We start from the raw sequence: 17,914 nt of genomic DNA on the forward strand, positions 1-17,914 counted from the left end.
ATGAAACTCTGTCCCTATGAAATACAGAATAAGGAGCACCTGCCATCAATACCCCAAGCTCATCAACCCTCCTAGCTGAGGTGATAGCTACGAGCAATGCAACCTTCATGAATAGGACAGACATGGAGCAAGAAGCTCACAGTTCAAAAGGAGACTTAGTTTAGAGAACAAGGTTCAAGTCCATTGAACAATAGGCCTTTTCTTCTTAAATAGGCAGAAAGGTTCTGATTGACTAGCAGATTCTGAAAAGGCCTCGAGGGTGTGCAAAGATCAAGTAGCCCTGTGAAGGCAGATGGTATGCACTGATTGCTGCCAAGCAGACCCATAATGAATCGACAGGCAAACCTGCTGTCTCCAAGGAAAAACATAGTCCAGAATGAGTGGAATATCTGTGGCTTCTGGAGAAATAGGCCTGATACTGCCATGCCCCTGAGTCAGGAGACTAGGATGTGTAGGAATGTGATCGGTGCCCAAAATGACATGGGTCGGAACCAAAACCATCAGAGCCAGTTGAGGGCAATGAGATTAACTCATGCCCTTCCCTGCCAAACCCTGGCAAAACTCAAGGCCTAGTTCAGATCATCTGACTAGGGAAGGAGTAGAGTGTCGCCCTGTGAGTGGCAACCCAGGGCTCCTCTAGAACAATATATGTTGCACTTTCTAGTTTGTTGGGGAGGAACAGGTCCCTGGTAGGATCCCCTGTAGAGCAAAGATATTGTTTACCACAAAGTCACGAAGCTCCCACTTGTGATCAACTGCAAAGTGTCGCTGAGACAGTCCACTAGCACATTCTGGTTTCCTGGGAGGTAGACACTGACAGGGCAATCTGATTGCCAATGCACCAGTTCCACAGACTGACCACTTCTGCACATGGCAGGGGGGAAGGAGCAGGTGGAGCTTGCTCCTTGTTTGTTGATGTAAAAGCCGGTTGTGATGTTGTCCGACACTGAGCACATGGTGACCTTGAACAAATGGGAGAAGGGTTTCGCAAGCCCTTCGAACTGCTTATAGCTCTAGAACACTGATGTGCATCCGGACTTCCGAGATGTCCGGATGCCTTGTTCGGTATGGTTGTCCCCGTGGATCAATTATCATTGATAATGACTGTCCTGTCTGATGCAGAGGCTACTGCTGATTGAAGAGCAGTCCTGGCAATCATTTTGCTTTCCTGTATGAGAGCCTGGAAATGAGCTCTGTCCTGCTGGGGGAGATTGTCAATGGAGTCTGTGAATTTTGAATAGTTCAGGAAGTCATACTTAGCCAATAATGCTTGGTAGCTGAACTTATTCTGAACTAGAGGCTAGAAGAAAATACTTTCCCCTTCCCAATAAGCTGAGATGCTTTGCCCTGTTTATCAGTCAGGGTAGATTAAGGGTGTTACTGCCTAGAACTCTCGACGGCCATTTGGACCACCAAAAATTAGGAGCAGACTGAAAGAAGAGCAATTCCATCACCTTGGCTGAGCCAGAGTACCATGTCTCTGCCCTCTTGGGCATGGAGATGGAGGTAGCTGCGGTTTGCCAGATCCCCCTAGCTGGCTCCAGGATAGTTTAATTACTAAGGAGCATTATTCTACTGGGGCAGGAGGACTGAAGGATGTTCAGGAGCTTGTGCTGAGGCTCCTGAACCTCCTCAAGAGGAATCTGCAGCTCCCCATCAATTTTACAAAGGAGTTCCTGGAAATGCTTAGAGCCATTGGAGGAGGCTGAAGACATTGAATTCACTACCTCATTTGGCAATGAAAATACCAATCTCGTCTGATCTTGTAGAGCTGCTGGATCCAGTATGTACTTCTATTCCTCAGTAGAATCTGGAGGCAACTCTAGATGTCCCTCAAAGGGGAGGGAAGGGGTGACTCTCCAGCAAACCAGACTGACTCTGTGAGACGGTACTGGTCCCATGGCCCCCAGGGTAGCCAAAAGGATGGGCCAAATGGGTGTTGCGGTCGTCCCTAAGACACCAATGGCATGATGAGGCAGAGGTTGGTCCCAAGCTGTTCCAGGAAGGTGTTTTGAGGGAGGACGACCTTATGATTCATCTCCCCATGAGGAAATAATTATTTTCGTTCCAACACGGTTGCCACTGGAGGGAAATTACAGCCCAAAGATGGACAGGGAGACAAACCCCTTCAAAAAGCCAGCTCTCCTGGCAGAGTCATAACCTCTCTCTTAAGAGAGAGGGAACCAAAGGAGTGAGAGATTCTGAGTCTGGGAGAGCAAAGATATCAGAAGCAGCAAAGGTCTCATCTCTTACCAGAGTGAGGAGAGTCCTGTTTCCTGAACCACCAGGACCACCATTTTGAGACAGCATGCCAAAGCCACTGAAGTCAGATGGAACCATGTGTAACCAATGCTCTCAGCTATCGATCTTCACTGGTGCCTGGGGAAACTCAGGGCTTGTGCTTGGGAGATACTGGTACCCCGATCATGACATGGTGTCAATGAAGCCCTAGACTTGTGGGCTCCCTTATCATGCCTCAGACTTCGTATGCACTAAGGTCTCTTGGGCTGAGTTAGTGCTCAGTTTAGGGAGGGCCACATACGACTTCTTTGAAGTGGATTTGGAGGAAGACGTAGCCTTCTGCTTATGAGAATGCGCCCTCCTCTCCCAACAAGACCCCACTGAGGGATCTGTAAGGGTAGACTCCTTTGCTCCTAATTTAGACCTTATGGAAGGTAGGCATGCTGCTTGCTGAGTCAGGCCAATATACAGGGAGCGGAACGGATCCCCCAGCCACAGTCTGATAGTGGCCTCATGAGCCTTTCCATTAGGTGCTTCCTAAGGGGAAGTTCCACCCTTTCAGGGTATGGCTGGAGAACAAACAGCAGATACTGCACCTTGCTGCAATGTTGGCTTCCACAAGGCAGTACAAGCAGCACTGGTGGCTGTCACTGACGTAAGAGGATCACAGGCAGGAAGCACTAATTTTGAAGCCCATAGCCCTGGGAACAGTCCAGTAGCCACAGAAAGTCTGGGGAAGGGGTGGTGGCTCTCCAGGTCAGAGAGACTGGCTAACTATGAAACACAAATTGACAGAAAAAAACTTCAAAACTCTCGAATACTAAAACTATTTAGAGAGATCTAAATAGACTTTCACAGCTCAAGAAAAAAGCTGAAACATCAGAAACAGGAGATCCAACCCAGATCACGCAGTGGTGAGAAGGAACCGGAGAGGCAGTCAATCTGCCCTACCCTTTATCTCCTCAGTCGGAGGCGCAAGGTGAGCCAGGGTGCATGTGCGGAAAGTGGACATTGCTTTCAAAATTCTCCAGCTTCAGGCATACCCATTTCATACACACAGTGAAATGCTCATCGGACTAGCACCTGCAGGGCAATTACTAGATCTGGACCATTTTGCTCCCTTACAGCATTTCCCTACAGACACATGAAGTTAAATCAGAGAGCTGACTGTCACAGGCAGTGAAATTTGGAATTAATGTTCCAGATGAAGCAGAAGCAGAAGCAGCAGGTGGGCGGGGATCAGTATTATTCAGATATTTCTCTCTCCTTTTTTTTGGTATACAACCCATATTTCCTTTCCCTCCCGTCCACCACTCGAGTTTTGTGCTGGAGTGAGAAGAGATTTTCATAGATGCACAGCCATGGACAATGTTATGTAAGGCTCTTTCTACATCTGTTTTATTAAAATAAATAGTATTTTTAAGACAGCTTTTCTTGCTGCAGGCTGGAAAATGGCAATCATTTCTCACTTGTTCAGCAGAAGCTATTGTGCCAAATTACCTAGCATTTTATAAGACATCTCCAGACATGCTGCCCCATCAATCAGGAAGACATTTATTGGGTGCCCCACTTGCAACAACTTAAGAAATTGTGGTACGGACACTGCAAGATTTACTGGGAGCTTTGCAGGGATTGAAGTGTTTGTCCTGACTTACGAAGGACAGAAGGTTTCCTATAGTCTGATGAAGTAGTTTAGAGATTACATGAATAAAATGACAGCCAGCTGATAACCTGTAACCCACTGGGGCCATGTCTTGTCTCTCTAAGGCCAGGCAAGATCAGGGTTTTATTTACAAATCTGCTGCCTAAATGGAATGCATCCTTAATGACATAGGGCTGGCTGGAAGATTGTCACCAAATTAATTCAGGCCTAAATCTTGGGCCTTGTTGCTTCCATGGCATAGAGCCTCGAGATGCTAAGTAACCTCCCTGGGTTCTGCAGTGCAGAAGCCAACACAGATCCGAAAGAGAAACATCCAGTACATTCAAGGCAGTCCTAAACACCTACATAGCCGCCACCTCCACCCCTTCCTGGGGTGCATTGTTCATGACTACCTCATGCGGCAGCAGAAATTATGTCCAGGGAAGCTCTGAGCACATGCAGCCTTCCTGCAGGATAGCGACGCTTTCCCCCCTTCAATGACTTAATGACTGGCTCACCTTCCCCACTTTCAGAAGTAGCATGATGGTGTCTGCGTACAAATGTGCTCTGGTGTCACGTGATTAAAGGCTAATAAACAGTACAAAAGCTGAAGAGCACTGCATTAGGGAAAGTGAAAATACGCTTACCTGAACAGGTCCAATGCTTTTGTTCCTGCCTCCTGGCATGCCATCTTCTCTGATTGCTGAAAGGAAAGAGCAAAACGCTGGTTAGGAACACCACTATTCTTTTACGTTCTATTACACAGAGAACACCTGGCCTGCAGGAAATTGCCTGTTGTCTACAGAGACATTGAATCTGAATTTTATTCTGTTAAATAAGGCAACTTATGTATATTTCCCCTGGGGGAAAGAACAGACTGCGTAGGATTCAGTGAGATTCCCACTTGCAATGGGAACCACAAAAATACTTACTTGGTTGAGAGGGGCAATCAGAGATGTAAGCAATATTTATCTAGCCATTGCAGATTCTCCAGTGAAAGGTGCCGTAGAAATGCAAAGTACCATATCACCACCAATTGCCTGAAAACTCAAGAGATGGTAGAGGGAAAGCACAAGCACCCCGCTGCACCACTAATGAGAACTGGTTGAAGTGGCAATGTTCTCCACAGCAGGGTGTGTACCCCCTGCATTAGTACTTGGATGTATACGCCTACATGTTGTGCACAAAATCAATAGCAAACACCTCTCTGGATTAAACCAGGGTCCTGTCAGAGTGGTAGCTGATTCCCTCTAGTGGTGAGGCTGCAAACAGAGCAAAAGACAAGCCACTTCCATCCCTGCTATTGCACAGAGTCAGGTCTCCTCCAGGCACCACAGAGCATGGAAAGGATACACTTGACATACAAGTTGCCTGTATGTGAAGCAGTGACTTGAAATCCTGGCTGGCTGACTAGTTAAGCAGTTTTGTTCCAAAAGGAGGAGCCCTTTGAAAGGCTTCTAAAATAGTGAGGCTGCATTTCTTAAAGGCTCACAAACCATTTATAGAAAGTCTCAATTGTATTCAAATTAGAGCTAGTTCCACCTCTAATTGGTGTTTTCTCTGTTCTCCCACAACCCCTCTTTCTTCTATTACCAGGGAAATCCTGCATGGGAAAAAGACCATTGTGCCCAAGGATTTCAACTGCTCCTGCTGCTTATTCTTCCAGATGAAACCCCTCTCAAGTTTGTGAAATTGTGATCCAATAACCCCTTAATGCTGGCAAGGAGGTTCCCGGAATGCCCTGATTCTGGTAAGTACATTCTGGTTTACCACCAAATGTCACGTGAAGTCTTTCGGGAAAGCCTGGGACATGCTGTACGTACTGACATAATATGATGTTACATATCTAGACAGAAAAGAGGCTCCCAGAGCCCATACAACGGTCTGAGTCTCCAGCAGAGGCAAAAAACAGACAAGAGATGTTTATCCACCTGTGTCTCTGTTAGCATGTAAATTAAGCACTGCAAGCTAACGTTCATTTACATACAAAGTCAGTGCAGAGATGTGAAATCAACAGAGAAACAGGGCACAGGGAAAAGCCACAGGTGGTTATCCTGTCTCTGAGGACAGACAGCGAACACTGGGGAATACAAGCAGAAGACAAAAAGGGGCATCCCCATATCCTGCATGTAGGAATCAAATGGACAGTGTGTTTACATCTTGAAAATGAAATCTGTCAGTCTTGATTGAAACCCTGTGAGGCACTTGGGGGTGGGGGGGATAAACCCTTTTAGCTAGGAGGTTAGACTGTTAGTTAACTTTAGTCTCTAGAAAGCATGCCATGATTGTGTTTTACATGTAACCATATTTGTTTCCACTATTCATACTTACTATCACTTGAATCTTGACTTTTTGATAATAAACATTCTTGTTTTCACTCTAAACATATCTCAGTGCTGAGATCAAGGTGCTTATCCTGAGTCAACTCATACAAGCTGGAGCGTACACCATGGGCATAGTTTGGGGAGGTGGGAGGGATGCTGTCCCCCAAACTGCAAGCTTTAGGCAGGTATGAAATTTACCTACACATGAGCAGCCCTTTTGGCTTGATTGGTGCTGCCCCCCCAAATACAGAAGTCAAACTACACCTATGGCGTACACTGTTCTTTGGGGAAGCACATCTGGAATTTCTGTGAGTGTTCAGTGGACAAGTCGCTGACTATTACAGGGAAATGCTTCAAAGGGACTCAGAGACTGGGGTGCACATATTGTACAGCAAAGTAAGACCTGGCATAGCCCAGAGGAGTGTGCTTGAGTGACTAACAGGTGGCTTGGTCAAGGAGCTGACAGCCAGTTAAGCATAAGCAAGAGTCCCTCAGGCTGGAGGGAGGGGGGTAAACAAGATGACCCTTAGTCTTGAATAGCCTAAGAATCGTCACATAGATCACAATCCCTTTCCTGGCCATCCACCGTAGACACAACTGGATGTGGAAGACGACTCATCCCAGCTATGAAGCAGCCTCTTGCTGCTGTGGGGTACCCTCACTCTCCCTCTGCAGGGTCTGATGAATGATTCATGCAGCAGTGCACACTAAGGGGGCAGGAGTAAAAAAATAAAATAAAAAGACAAACTTCAGCCCCAGTAAGAATAATCCCAGTGACTCCCAGTGGCGAGTCACTGTTCCAGAGGTTCTCCAACATTTTCATTCTTCAGAGCACTTTGTAGATGCTATGCCGTCAAGGTGTGTTTACACTGCAGCTCAGAGTGGGCCCCGCAGCCAGGGCCAAGAGAGTCTCACTTGCGGGGCTTGAGCTACCGAGCTAAGAACGATAGTGTGGAAGTTGAGGCTCAGCTTGAGCTGTCAAGCCGACCTGACTCCCAAGCCTTGAGAGGCCAACCTGCAGCCTGAACCACAAGGCAAGGGAGAAGCTACCACAGCCAAAGCTGAACAGAGAAAATGGCATCACCTCTGGTCTGGCAGTCTGATAAGGAGACAGCTGCAGCATTCTTCATTAGGTTCAGCAGAGAGAAGATTCCCCATAAAACAAGGCTGAGTTAATGAAATACAGAATGCCTGAAGGATGCCTGGGAGCTAGCATCACACACATGGGGTCTGTGTTTTACAGCATGCTGTGTCACTCCAGCACTGCTCACTTCCCAGCTGAATAGGTTTGACAAGCTGCCAGCCATCCTTCAAAATAGGCATGTCGAACCAGAAGAGCAACTACAGTCTCCAAATAGCAAACACCCGCTACAACCTCCTGTACTCTTGAGCCTACTCTGTCTACCTGCAGCACTGAACTGTAACGCTTCCCCTGAGCTGGATCTTCTCTTCAGTTTGTTTGCTTATCTGGTTTTCATAGCAAAGGTGTAATCCAGATCAGGGCTCCAGCTGATGCAAGCACCACACTACTTGGTATTCCTTTAGGACACTGGTGATTTTTTTTTCAGCACTTTGAGGCTGGGTAAAATACCACTGTATATATTTTCTTCTGCCAGGCCAACACTGTGCAGTCACCATTTTTGGAGAGGATGCACAGGAGTCTGTTGTACTTTAAGCAGAGAAAATCTTAAACTGGGTTCTTCATTCAAATTTTGTTTGCTTCACCTGGACGCACTCTGTGGTCTCGTTCAGCCTTCTTTTACAGTTTTTGAGAAGCACTAAAATTCAAACGTTAAGTCATCTCTACGATTACAGGATATTCCTTGGCTGCAGCCATTTCAGCCTCAGATCTTGAAATGGTTATCCATGCTTGTGTCAGCTCACAGCTAGATAATTATGGAGCTTTGGTGGCTGCTCTGTCTGACAGAGTGCTGCATAAATTTCAACTAGCGCAGAACCCGACTGCCAGATTTACATGATCTAAATATATTTCATTCACTTTCAAACCTTTGCATTTGTTCTTGGTTTAAACAAGAGACATTTTAACTTAGAAGAGCTGCTGAATCAAGCCCTTGTGATACTTTGTACTTACCATTACTATTTTATTCAAAGATCTGCAGAGATGCTGCACATCTGGAAGCAGCAGTCCTTTTTGCTGTTTGGCACCCCTATTTTGGACTCCCCCTTTCCTTATGCAATAGTAATTACAAGGTGCTTTGCCTGCCTCAAAGGGTTTTTTTAATCATGGTTGGAAACATCATTTATTTAGTATGCTTTGAAGTGGGATTTTTAATAGATATTGTTGTTACTCCTTGTGAAGTGCTAGCAGTTCTGTAACTAGCCTATGCCTGTAGAAGTGGTGTTTGGTGATGGTTCACGTGTTGGGAACAGTTCTGTTAACCTGTGTAACATTTCTTTCATGACTTACATGCTAGGAAATGCACGGTGAAGAACAAGCTGCTCTCCAAGCATTCCTGCACTGCCTGTCTTGGTTACGAGGCACTGTCAAAGGCTCTTCAGTAGAGAAAGGGCAAGTTATAAGCTGAACTCATAAGACCAGCCATACTGGGTCAGACCAAAGGTCCATCCAGCCCGGTATTCTGTCTGCCAACATTGGCCAATGCCAGGTGTCCCAGAGGGAGTGAACCTAACAGGCAACGATCAAGTGAAGGCCAAGAGGCCTGCCGACCTACAAAAATATACATTTAAACATGGTTGTGAAGTATATTTGTGGTCCAATCATGCTATAACTTCTTTTCTGGCCATAACGGAATTATGCTTTAACCTTGGTATCTACCGGGGTAAAAAGATGAGCAACTTTCTTGTCCACCCAACAGCCATATAACAACACAGCTGAGCCACAATTATCTTTGAACATTGTGATTTGATAAGTTACACAGGTCTTGTTTGAAATACCTCCCCCCCAAGTTTAATTAAATTTATTTTTTAAACACACAACTGAAAAGCCATCCAGCCTGGAGTGTCGTAAACATCTATAAATAATGTTGTTACCAGTTACCCTCTTTTTACCATTCTAAGAGAACATCTGGTTTTCATCTGCAGAAAAAGCCCTGACTATTTGACTTTGCTCTTCAAGGAGATTAATTAATGGAGTTTCCCAGGAGAAGGAAGGAAAGAAAGGAAAACTAGTGTGTATTTCAATGTGGTATGCCCGAGCAATAACCAGGAGATGTCGCTGTTTCCTTCCGAATGAACAGCAGCTAAAGCCTTCAAATATTGAGACTTACCATTTAGAATAAAACCCTGAAGGACATCCATCAGTATCTTTGTGCAGATCACAAATGAAGGCAACTACGCCCACATAATGCCACAACTGGAAAACCTTCTGTGTAACTAACTCTGCCCATAATCTAATAAGTGGAAAAAATATCTAAATAGAAGGGCCTATTACAAGGATGACAGTTATAAGGCTGGAGGGGGGGGGGGATTCCATAATTAAAATGGAGAAAGGAAAAAAAAATTGAGAGAATGGAATAAGTACATGCAATAACACAAAGCCACATGGGCCATTATCAAAGTGCTTCCAATTCTAACTCTCTCTGAAGACCTTTACTACAGGTCATACTTTGTAAAGATTGTTTTTAGATGCTTTCTGAACCAGAAACACCACACATGAATTCTTGTAATAAAAAATATTTTCAAATATAGAATCCTTGGAACATAAATGATAAGTTTACATTAGATAACTTATAACATAGGCAAATGCTCCCAGTCTTTGTAACCTCCAGTGGATAACACGGGAGACTCAACAGCCCAGTCACACCTTGGGTGTCTCCCTATGTACAAAGGCAGATTAAAGGTTTTCTGCAGTTTACCAGAGCCCACTGAAAACTGGGATTCCATCGCCCATTGCAGGGCAGAGACTTGGAATGAAGTGGGAGCTAAAAGGAATGAGGCCTGCATCACTTCACAGTAATCCCCCATCAGCCGCTCTAGGAGCAATGGAGGTTTAAACTTTTGAGGGTCGGTATTTAAAGAAGAGATTCCTGTATAGTTTTGATGATGTCTTTGACAACTGCTAGGTGAAGGTAGTGCATTTCTGGTGTGCCAACGGCCTCTCATTGATAGACTCAGCATTGTAACATCTATGAGAAGGTAGGAGGCAAAGCACACCAACCAGGAGAGTGAACTGACCATTTCTCCAACCCTGTGGAGTTTTGATTACTCAGAAAATAACATTCTCCAAGTTTAAATTTAGCCAGGACTAACCCTTGTTCCTACTGAGCAAAATGCCCTCGGATCTTTTATGAGCACAAATTGTCAGGGCATCATGTTTTTCCATCTCATCTCGAACAGGGGTTTCACTATAAAACAGTATTTGTGGAGCTCTGGGTTTAGTGACTGTAAGAGCATCTAAGAATGAATTTGCTGAGTGGCTTTCAGATTGGTGATAACAGTCTTAGAACTGATAGCTGGGTTTAAAAGAAATGACATTTCTGCTTCTGAATCCAGGAAGCAGCCTTTCCCACAATGACTACTCACTTGCCTTCTGAGGCCTAATACCCTCTATGCATATCAAAGCCACGAGCCTGAACAATCACTATATTACAGCTTCACCCAGTTCTACTCAATTTCCTGTTTGTTGTTGCTAAATTAAAAAAAAACAAACTGCTTTTAAAAATTAGGAGGCCACATTCCCAAGATTTAAATGGTCAAAATGTTGATGTGTCAGTGAACACAAATGCATACTAGGAAGGTTAGTTTTTAAAAATCAGTTCTTTATTCCAGGAAAGAGTAAAAACAATCCTTTTCAAGTTAAAACAGGGATTTGATGGGCTAATTAACCACATCAAAAAACTTCTTTACAAGAGCACTTTTCTACTTAAATTAAAAACGAGCATCATATGTGCCCTAGATTACAAAAACCCTGCATGGCTCAGTTACCACACATCAGTCATCCTATGAGCAAAATGCCAGCCATATTATCTGATGCTGCATGGCATTTTAGAACAGTTGCTTCTGTCAGTGTTCAGCTGAAAGGAAATATAACCAAGATTTACTTTAGGTCTTTTCATAGACAATGCCTGAAGTGAATATTCCATTATAAAACTGTTGCCCATGACTCCTCTCCCTCCACTGATTCCGACAGTTTTTGGACTGTAATTTATGTGACCATTCCACAATTATTTTAACAGCTATCTGATACAAATGCAGTGAGCTACCACACGAGCTAAAACAAATGGATTTTTCCCTTGGCAGTAGAGGGGCAAGCACATCAGACTAAAGAAGAAGCTAATGCAACAGATTTTCAATCTGATCAGTGTATTCCACACTTCATCTACATGAGAAGATTACATTACAGAACTCCCCAAATTGAAAGTGCAGAGCTCCTACTCTGCATCACCCTTCTTGAAGCTATACCTGGCAGAAAAGAGGCAGACTATTCAGGAACTATTACGATACAAGAGAACCATCTCATGAAGAAAGTTTTAAGTGTAAAATGGCAAATTCTTAGGGGATGATTAAGGAAAGGTCTAACTGTGGCTTGTGATTAAAGAGTCAGGCACTCCTGATGTCCGTGAAATCTTTTACTGTCCCTAATTTTCAAGGCCTTTCTGTAGTCTCTAGGGATTTTTTAAATGGCTATTTAAAGCTGTTTCAGGGAGGAGTAATCCAACAAATGGTAACTATAGTAAAAGTCCCTTCCCCTGCCCTTTCCAAAAACATTTGTCCTTGCTAGAATGTCATGTTTGGTTACATTTTAAAAATCAATCTTAGCAAAAGTCACTTTTCTAATTCTAGTAATGGAGGCACAAACACTGGTTTCCTTAGCATGGCACAAACGAGCTGGCATGTATTTCAAAAGTGAAAGACAACATGCAAGGAAGGTGCTGCACTGTTACCCTCATTGAGCTGATCACGGTGAACAATTTTAATTCCCATTTTTAAAATGGTGTCAGCTGTCAATTTCCCCCCGCTCATTGCAACTCCACAGTGTTTTGATAGAACTGTTTTGGAGCCAGCACACACAGGCCTTGTCTACACTAGCCTCTCTTCCCTAAAGTTGAAGGCAGGAGATGAAAACTGTATTCCCACAGAAAACATAAAAGACATTTAAAGCAGAGCTCTGCAAATCCGCAGATATCCACAGACCACTTTTGCGGATAGTAGATCAGATGCCGATACAAACACAAATGGCTCTACTCACCAGTGGTGCCTGGCCTGCGGTGCCCGGCTTGGGCAGCCGGGGGGGGGGCATAGCACGCTCAGGGCTAACAGCCAGTGGCACCCACTTGCTGCGCCACTTCCTGTCCAGCAGCTCGGGCCCCTTGGGCAGCGCCAGAGCCCCCACCATGGCTCAGCAGCACTAACATGCTCTAACCCTAACATGGCTCAGCAGCACTGGCTGCGCTCCCAGTCCTGGGTCCGGCCTGCCGGCTCTTGGGCAGCAGGGCCCGTCCCTGGCCATGGGTATTGGAGTGGGCAGGGATCCAGCTCCTCACCCCTCCGCCCCACTGTGATGCAACACATAGTGCGGCTGCTATGTGCCATTGCTCGTGAGCCCCTGGGAGCAGCATGCGATGCGACACTCCTTCCCTCTGCCCCCACCACACCTTCTCCTTGAGATTCTGCCCCTTACCCCCAGTCCCGCTCCCCCCCCTCGCTCCTTCTCCCCACCCCCAGCCCTTGTGAGATGGCTTGCTGCTGCGGATACAGGTAAAAGACAGCTAGCAGATTGCGTGTCAGATCGCAGGTTGACCCTGGAGGACGTGGATTGGGTGCGGATCCTATGCAGGGCTCTACATTTAAGTAGGGAGGAAATTCAGTACCTGAACTGGATTAACCCTCTCTACCTGTATAACACAAAAGCACGCTGATATTTGCCTTTTCTGTTAACAGGCAATCACAAGTTTGTCACCCTTCGTGTGGTCAAATAAGATAATACTCTCTCAAAAATGTACCTCGAAAATGAGAAGGTTTGAAAACTTTCACCCCAGAAAAGTAATTTGGGGAATATGATAAACTCCTGAAAACTGGGAGTTAAAATGAAAGTGCCTCCTCAATCAGACACCAGTCTGTAGTGTCACTAGCAATGATAAAATGATACATCAGTGTCAAGGCAGGTCAGTTGAGTAGTTTGACAGGTACTGTCCACATCCAGCACAGACTCCCAGACCACAGCAAACACTGATAGTAAACTGAACCAATACTGTCTTTTGCACCAAACCAAAATAATGAGTGAAGGGGACATCCAGTCCCCCATGGGAGCACAGAGATATTCTTGTTAGTTTTTAGCTGACTGTTTAAAGAAAACCAAAATGTTATGTTTTGAAGGTACCAAAAACTCAAACAAAAGAAGAAATCTTTCTACCCTCTCACAGAAAGAGGTGGCTTCTGTCACACAGAGGAACTGGCTGCAATGTTCTGCCCTGTGTGCACACTAAACAATTAAAGAAACTTAATTCTCTTTACCTTTCCTATTCATTCCCATCTGGAGGCACTTGAGCAGCCTGCAATATTGGCATCTGTTTCGCTGTTTGCGTGACATGACACAGTTCTTGTCTCGACTGCATCTGTAAACCCGCTTGTTGCAAATGCTCCTTTTGAAAAACCCTTTGCAGCCTTCACAGGAGATGATACCATAGTGCAGACCTGTAGCTCTGTCTCCACAGATAAGGCAGGTTCGCTGATCAACCCGGTCATCTGGAAGAAAAACAACACTTTGTAGTCAGAAAATGGCATGCCTGAAAAAATAAATGATCTGAAACCTTCCTTATTCAGTGAGATATGCGTGCCTCCACCCTCACACCCCATACCTACAACAATGAAAATTATATCACTGTACACCCACAAAGCAGAGCCTTGTGAGGCTCCTGGCATACAGACACACAGCATACTCCTGACAGCACCAAGGCAACCATTAGCACTAGTGAGAGGCTACAGAATATGGCTGAAGTATGCATGGGAAAGACATCCCAGTTCAATTTCAGAAATGGCCTAATTTCAAATTAAATATTAAAGAAGATTTTAGCATAAGTGTGTTGACACTGAAGACATTTAACAAGAAAGGATGAGCATCTAATGGTTTGAAATCCAAGCAGCAGATTGTCCTTGGGTAGCCACAGCATTATTCTGTAACATTATTGCCCCTAAGGAAGGTGTGGCTAGATTAGAGATATAAAACATGGTGTCTCCTGTAAGGAACTGACAGTCTTCCACTGCAGACTTCAGCATCACACAAGGATCTGAGAAGGGAGAGCCAAACCTGCTCCTTGAAAAAAAAATCAAATCAAACAAACAAAACCATACTACAAGAGAGAAATAGGACAGAGAGAGACAGTACTTGCTCTTTTGCACTCCCCCTTCCATGTACCACTTACAGACACTTGGATATTTCCCCTAACCCTGCCATCTGCTACCCACTAATAAATAAATGACCTAAAAAGTGGCCAAGCGAGATTGCATCACATTTACATCAGACTCCAGCACCATGATAATACCATAGCAGAGAGATGCTGGCCTCCTTCCCAAGTAACGCAAAGGAAGGAGTTGAAATAAGTAGCGAAGGTTTCTTAACTGCACTAATAATATACCCACCCAGACCACAATAATCCAAGAGCTAGGCTTCTGATCAGTTTCAGTTTCCAAGGGGCAACAGAATAACAGATTAGGAAAAGTGATTCATTATCAGCTAATAGTGGGGCTTCTCCTTCCACTCCCAGGCCTGAAATCTTCAGTAATATGTTAAATCTAGACTTTCCAGGAAACCCATTTGCAACCATAACAAACAAATATAGCATTTCATTTTAATTTAAATTTTAGAATTCAGAGCAGATCAAGAGCAGTAATTCTAATGGTGGTGAGAAGGAGGAAGTAATATAGAGCAAAGTCTAAGATGCCTTAAAAAGAAACCCCACAGAAGTGCTCCATTGGCCCAGTAAGTTAATTTAACAAAAAAATTATACAAACTTTAGGGAACTGTTGGCACCTTACTGAAACTGTGTTTTTTTGGTTGGCCCTCTCCCAGCACCAAAAGAAAGGGAAAGGGCCAATAAGATAAAGACCTTGAGTCTAACAATCCCCAGGGCCAATGGGGAAAGGTCAATGAGGGAGTCTGGAGCATGGGGTCCCATCCTTCAGGTGAGCTGGACCTGCCTGGCCAGAAGGGCTGAGCTAAGGAGAGAGCAGAGCCAGCGAGAACCAGAGGAGCAGTCCAGGGAGCTGAGCTGGAGCAGTCTAGAGCCAGATGCAGTGAGCAGCTGGGAAGCACAAGGGGGACCCTGGCTGAAGGCCCAGTGCCAGGAGAAGCCAAGCGGTCTTGCAGGCCAGACCTGGAGAGGGATCAGAACTAGGGCACTACCAAATTCACAGTCCATTTCGATGTATTTCATGGTCATAGGAATTTTAAAATTCTAAATTTCATGATGTCACCTATTTAAATCTGAAATTTCAGTGCTGTAATTGTAGAGGTCCTGACACAAAAAGGAGATGGGGGGGGTCGCAAGGTTTTTGTAGGAGGGGGTGTGATACTGCTACCCTTACTTCTGTGCTGCTGCTGGCAGTGGCGCTGCTGTCAGAGCTGGGCAGCTGGAGAGCGGCGGCTGCTGGTCAGGAGTCCAGCTCTGAGCAGAGCTGCGCCCGGCAGCAGCACAGAAATAAGGGTGGTGTGGTCTGGTATTGCCACTGCCACCCTTACTTCTGTACTGCTGCCTGCAGAGCTGGGCCCGTCACTCTCCCGCTGCCCAGCACTGAAGGCAGAAGCACAGAAGTAAGAATGGCCTGGTATGATATTAACACCTTTACTTCTGCACTGCTGCTGGCGGGTGCTACCTTCAGAGCTGGGCACTCGGCCAACAGCCGCGGCTCTTCAGCCACCCAACTCTGAAGTCAGTGCAGCAGTAAGGGTGGCAATACCGTGACCCTCCTAAAATAACCTTTTGACCCCCTGCAACTCACTTTTGGATCAGGACCCCCAAATTGAGAAATGCTGGTCTCCCCCCATGAAATCTGTATAAGGAATTGTATAAGGAAACGCACACAAGACCAGATTTCAGGGGGGGAGACCAGATTTCAGCCCGTGATGTGGTTTTCATGGTCATGAATTTGGAAGGGCCTTAAACATAACCCCAACGGATGAGCTGAGGCTGGGGAGAAGGGCCCTCCCACCTAGAACCTTAGGGTGTGTGGCCACTGCCAGAGCAAGTGTTTGACCTGCAGCATCCCTGCAGACAGAGCCATCCCTTGGATACAGTGAATTGGGGCAACTGCCCCAGGCCCCATGCTTTGGGGAGCCCTGCGGGCGGGGAGGTGAGGCAGGAGGGCAAATGGGGTAGGGAGATGAATGGCATGTAGGTGGGCAGGGGGGGCAAGGAGCCCCCCTACCAGCACCTCCCACTCCCCCAGCAGATCCCACTGATCAGCACCTCCCCCCCCCAGCATCTACCACCTGCTGTGGATCAGCTGTTACGCGGTGTCAGGAAGTGCTGGGGGTGAGGAGCCAGAGCGCAGCTCGCAGCTTGCTTGAGGGAGCAGGTGGAACTGGGAAGGGAAGCGGCAGGGTGGTGTGGGGCTTTGGGGAGAGGGGTAGAGTGAGGGCGGGGCCTGGGCAGAGCCAAGGAGAGCACCCCCAGGCAGATAGGTCCTGAGTTTCTAATGTCTTGGGCCCCGCATCACCCTAGGGATGGTCCTGCCTGCAGCACATGTGAGGAACAGACTGTGAACTTCCTCTCTGCTCCAGACAGGTCTGGTTTTGGTTTCCCCATGCGCGCAGAGTGGGATTACTGGTTTCCTTTAACCTTACCCTTTTTTCCTTATTTTTTTAATTGATTGCTGTTTAATAAATTGTATTGCCTTTGAACTATATGCAATGATCAGTGGATCAGGGAAGCGTCCAGAGCGGAGAGAGTACCCTGGAGTGGGGACATCCTAGCCCATCCCAGGGCCACCCAGAGGATTCAGGGGGCTTGGGGCAAAGCAATTTTGGGGGCCCCTTCCATAAAAAAAAGTTGTAATACTATAGAATACTATATTCTCATGGGGGCCCCTGCAGGGCCTGGGGCAAATTGCCCCACTTGCCCCCCACCCTCCGGGCAGTCCTGCCCTGTCCTAGGTAACCACAAGAAGATTAGGTGTCGAGCCCCCCAGGAATCCTGGGCCCAGCCTTGTCAGGATTACAAGGACACTGTCACACAGGAGAGTGGGAGGGGAATCCTCAAGGTCAGGCAGGCAGGCCTCTGGGTCAAGGGAGTAGGAGCGAGGACTCCGATCCTTTTGCTAACCAATTCCACCAGGGTAGTGTATAAGCCAGGAAAGTTCCGCACAATAGCAGGACAATTCCCCCACTTACACTAGGGCTCGTCAAATAAATGGCAGTTTGTATTCTGGAAAGTGATTATTTTACATTGCAATAACTGTCTTCCATTATAATACCCTAATCATGTTACAAAAATGTAATTTTTCTTTATTCCACATGCAACATTACAGCAGAATTTACATCACCATACTTCAATGTCAAAATGAGAGACTTCATGGCTTCCCGTGATCCCATTTCATGTGTTTCTTTTAACTGTAGTTAATAAAGAACAGAGCTGAGATCAAAGGCTTGAGTGACACATTTTCTTACTAATGTGGTCCATGGATATCACATTACCTCCAAGATCCATATTTTATTTTCAATTTTATCTTAGTTTTCATTTAAACATTCTGCTCGATATCGGATATTAACAGTAAATATGTGCCATATATT

The 17,914-nt window shown here is 45.7% G+C and overlaps 1 protein-coding gene across 7 annotated transcripts in view; it reads right to left on the minus strand.

Moving 5' to 3' along the window:
* NR6A1 (nuclear receptor subfamily 6 group A member 1) overlaps positions 1-17,914 on the minus strand; it is a 189,771-nt gene that overhangs the window by 21,923 nt on the left and 149,934 nt on the right. For all 7 annotated transcript variants that reach the window (XM_030535637.1, XM_030535644.1, XM_030535640.1 and 4 more), the window contains 2 exons: positions 13,642-13,872; positions 4,531-4,586 (listed from right to left, as the gene is read on the minus strand). In XM_030535637.1, the coding sequence (XP_030391497.1) occupies positions 4,531-4,586; positions 13,642-13,872 (287 nt within the window). The remainder of the gene's footprint in view (positions 1-4,530; positions 4,587-13,641; positions 13,873-17,914) is intronic.

The sequence above is a fragment of the Gopherus evgoodei genome, chromosome 16, assembly GCF_007399415.2.
Source record: "Gopherus evgoodei ecotype Sinaloan lineage chromosome 16, rGopEvg1_v1.p, whole genome shotgun sequence".
NCBI classification, from domain to species: domain Eukaryota; kingdom Metazoa; phylum Chordata; order Testudines; family Testudinidae; genus Gopherus; species Gopherus evgoodei.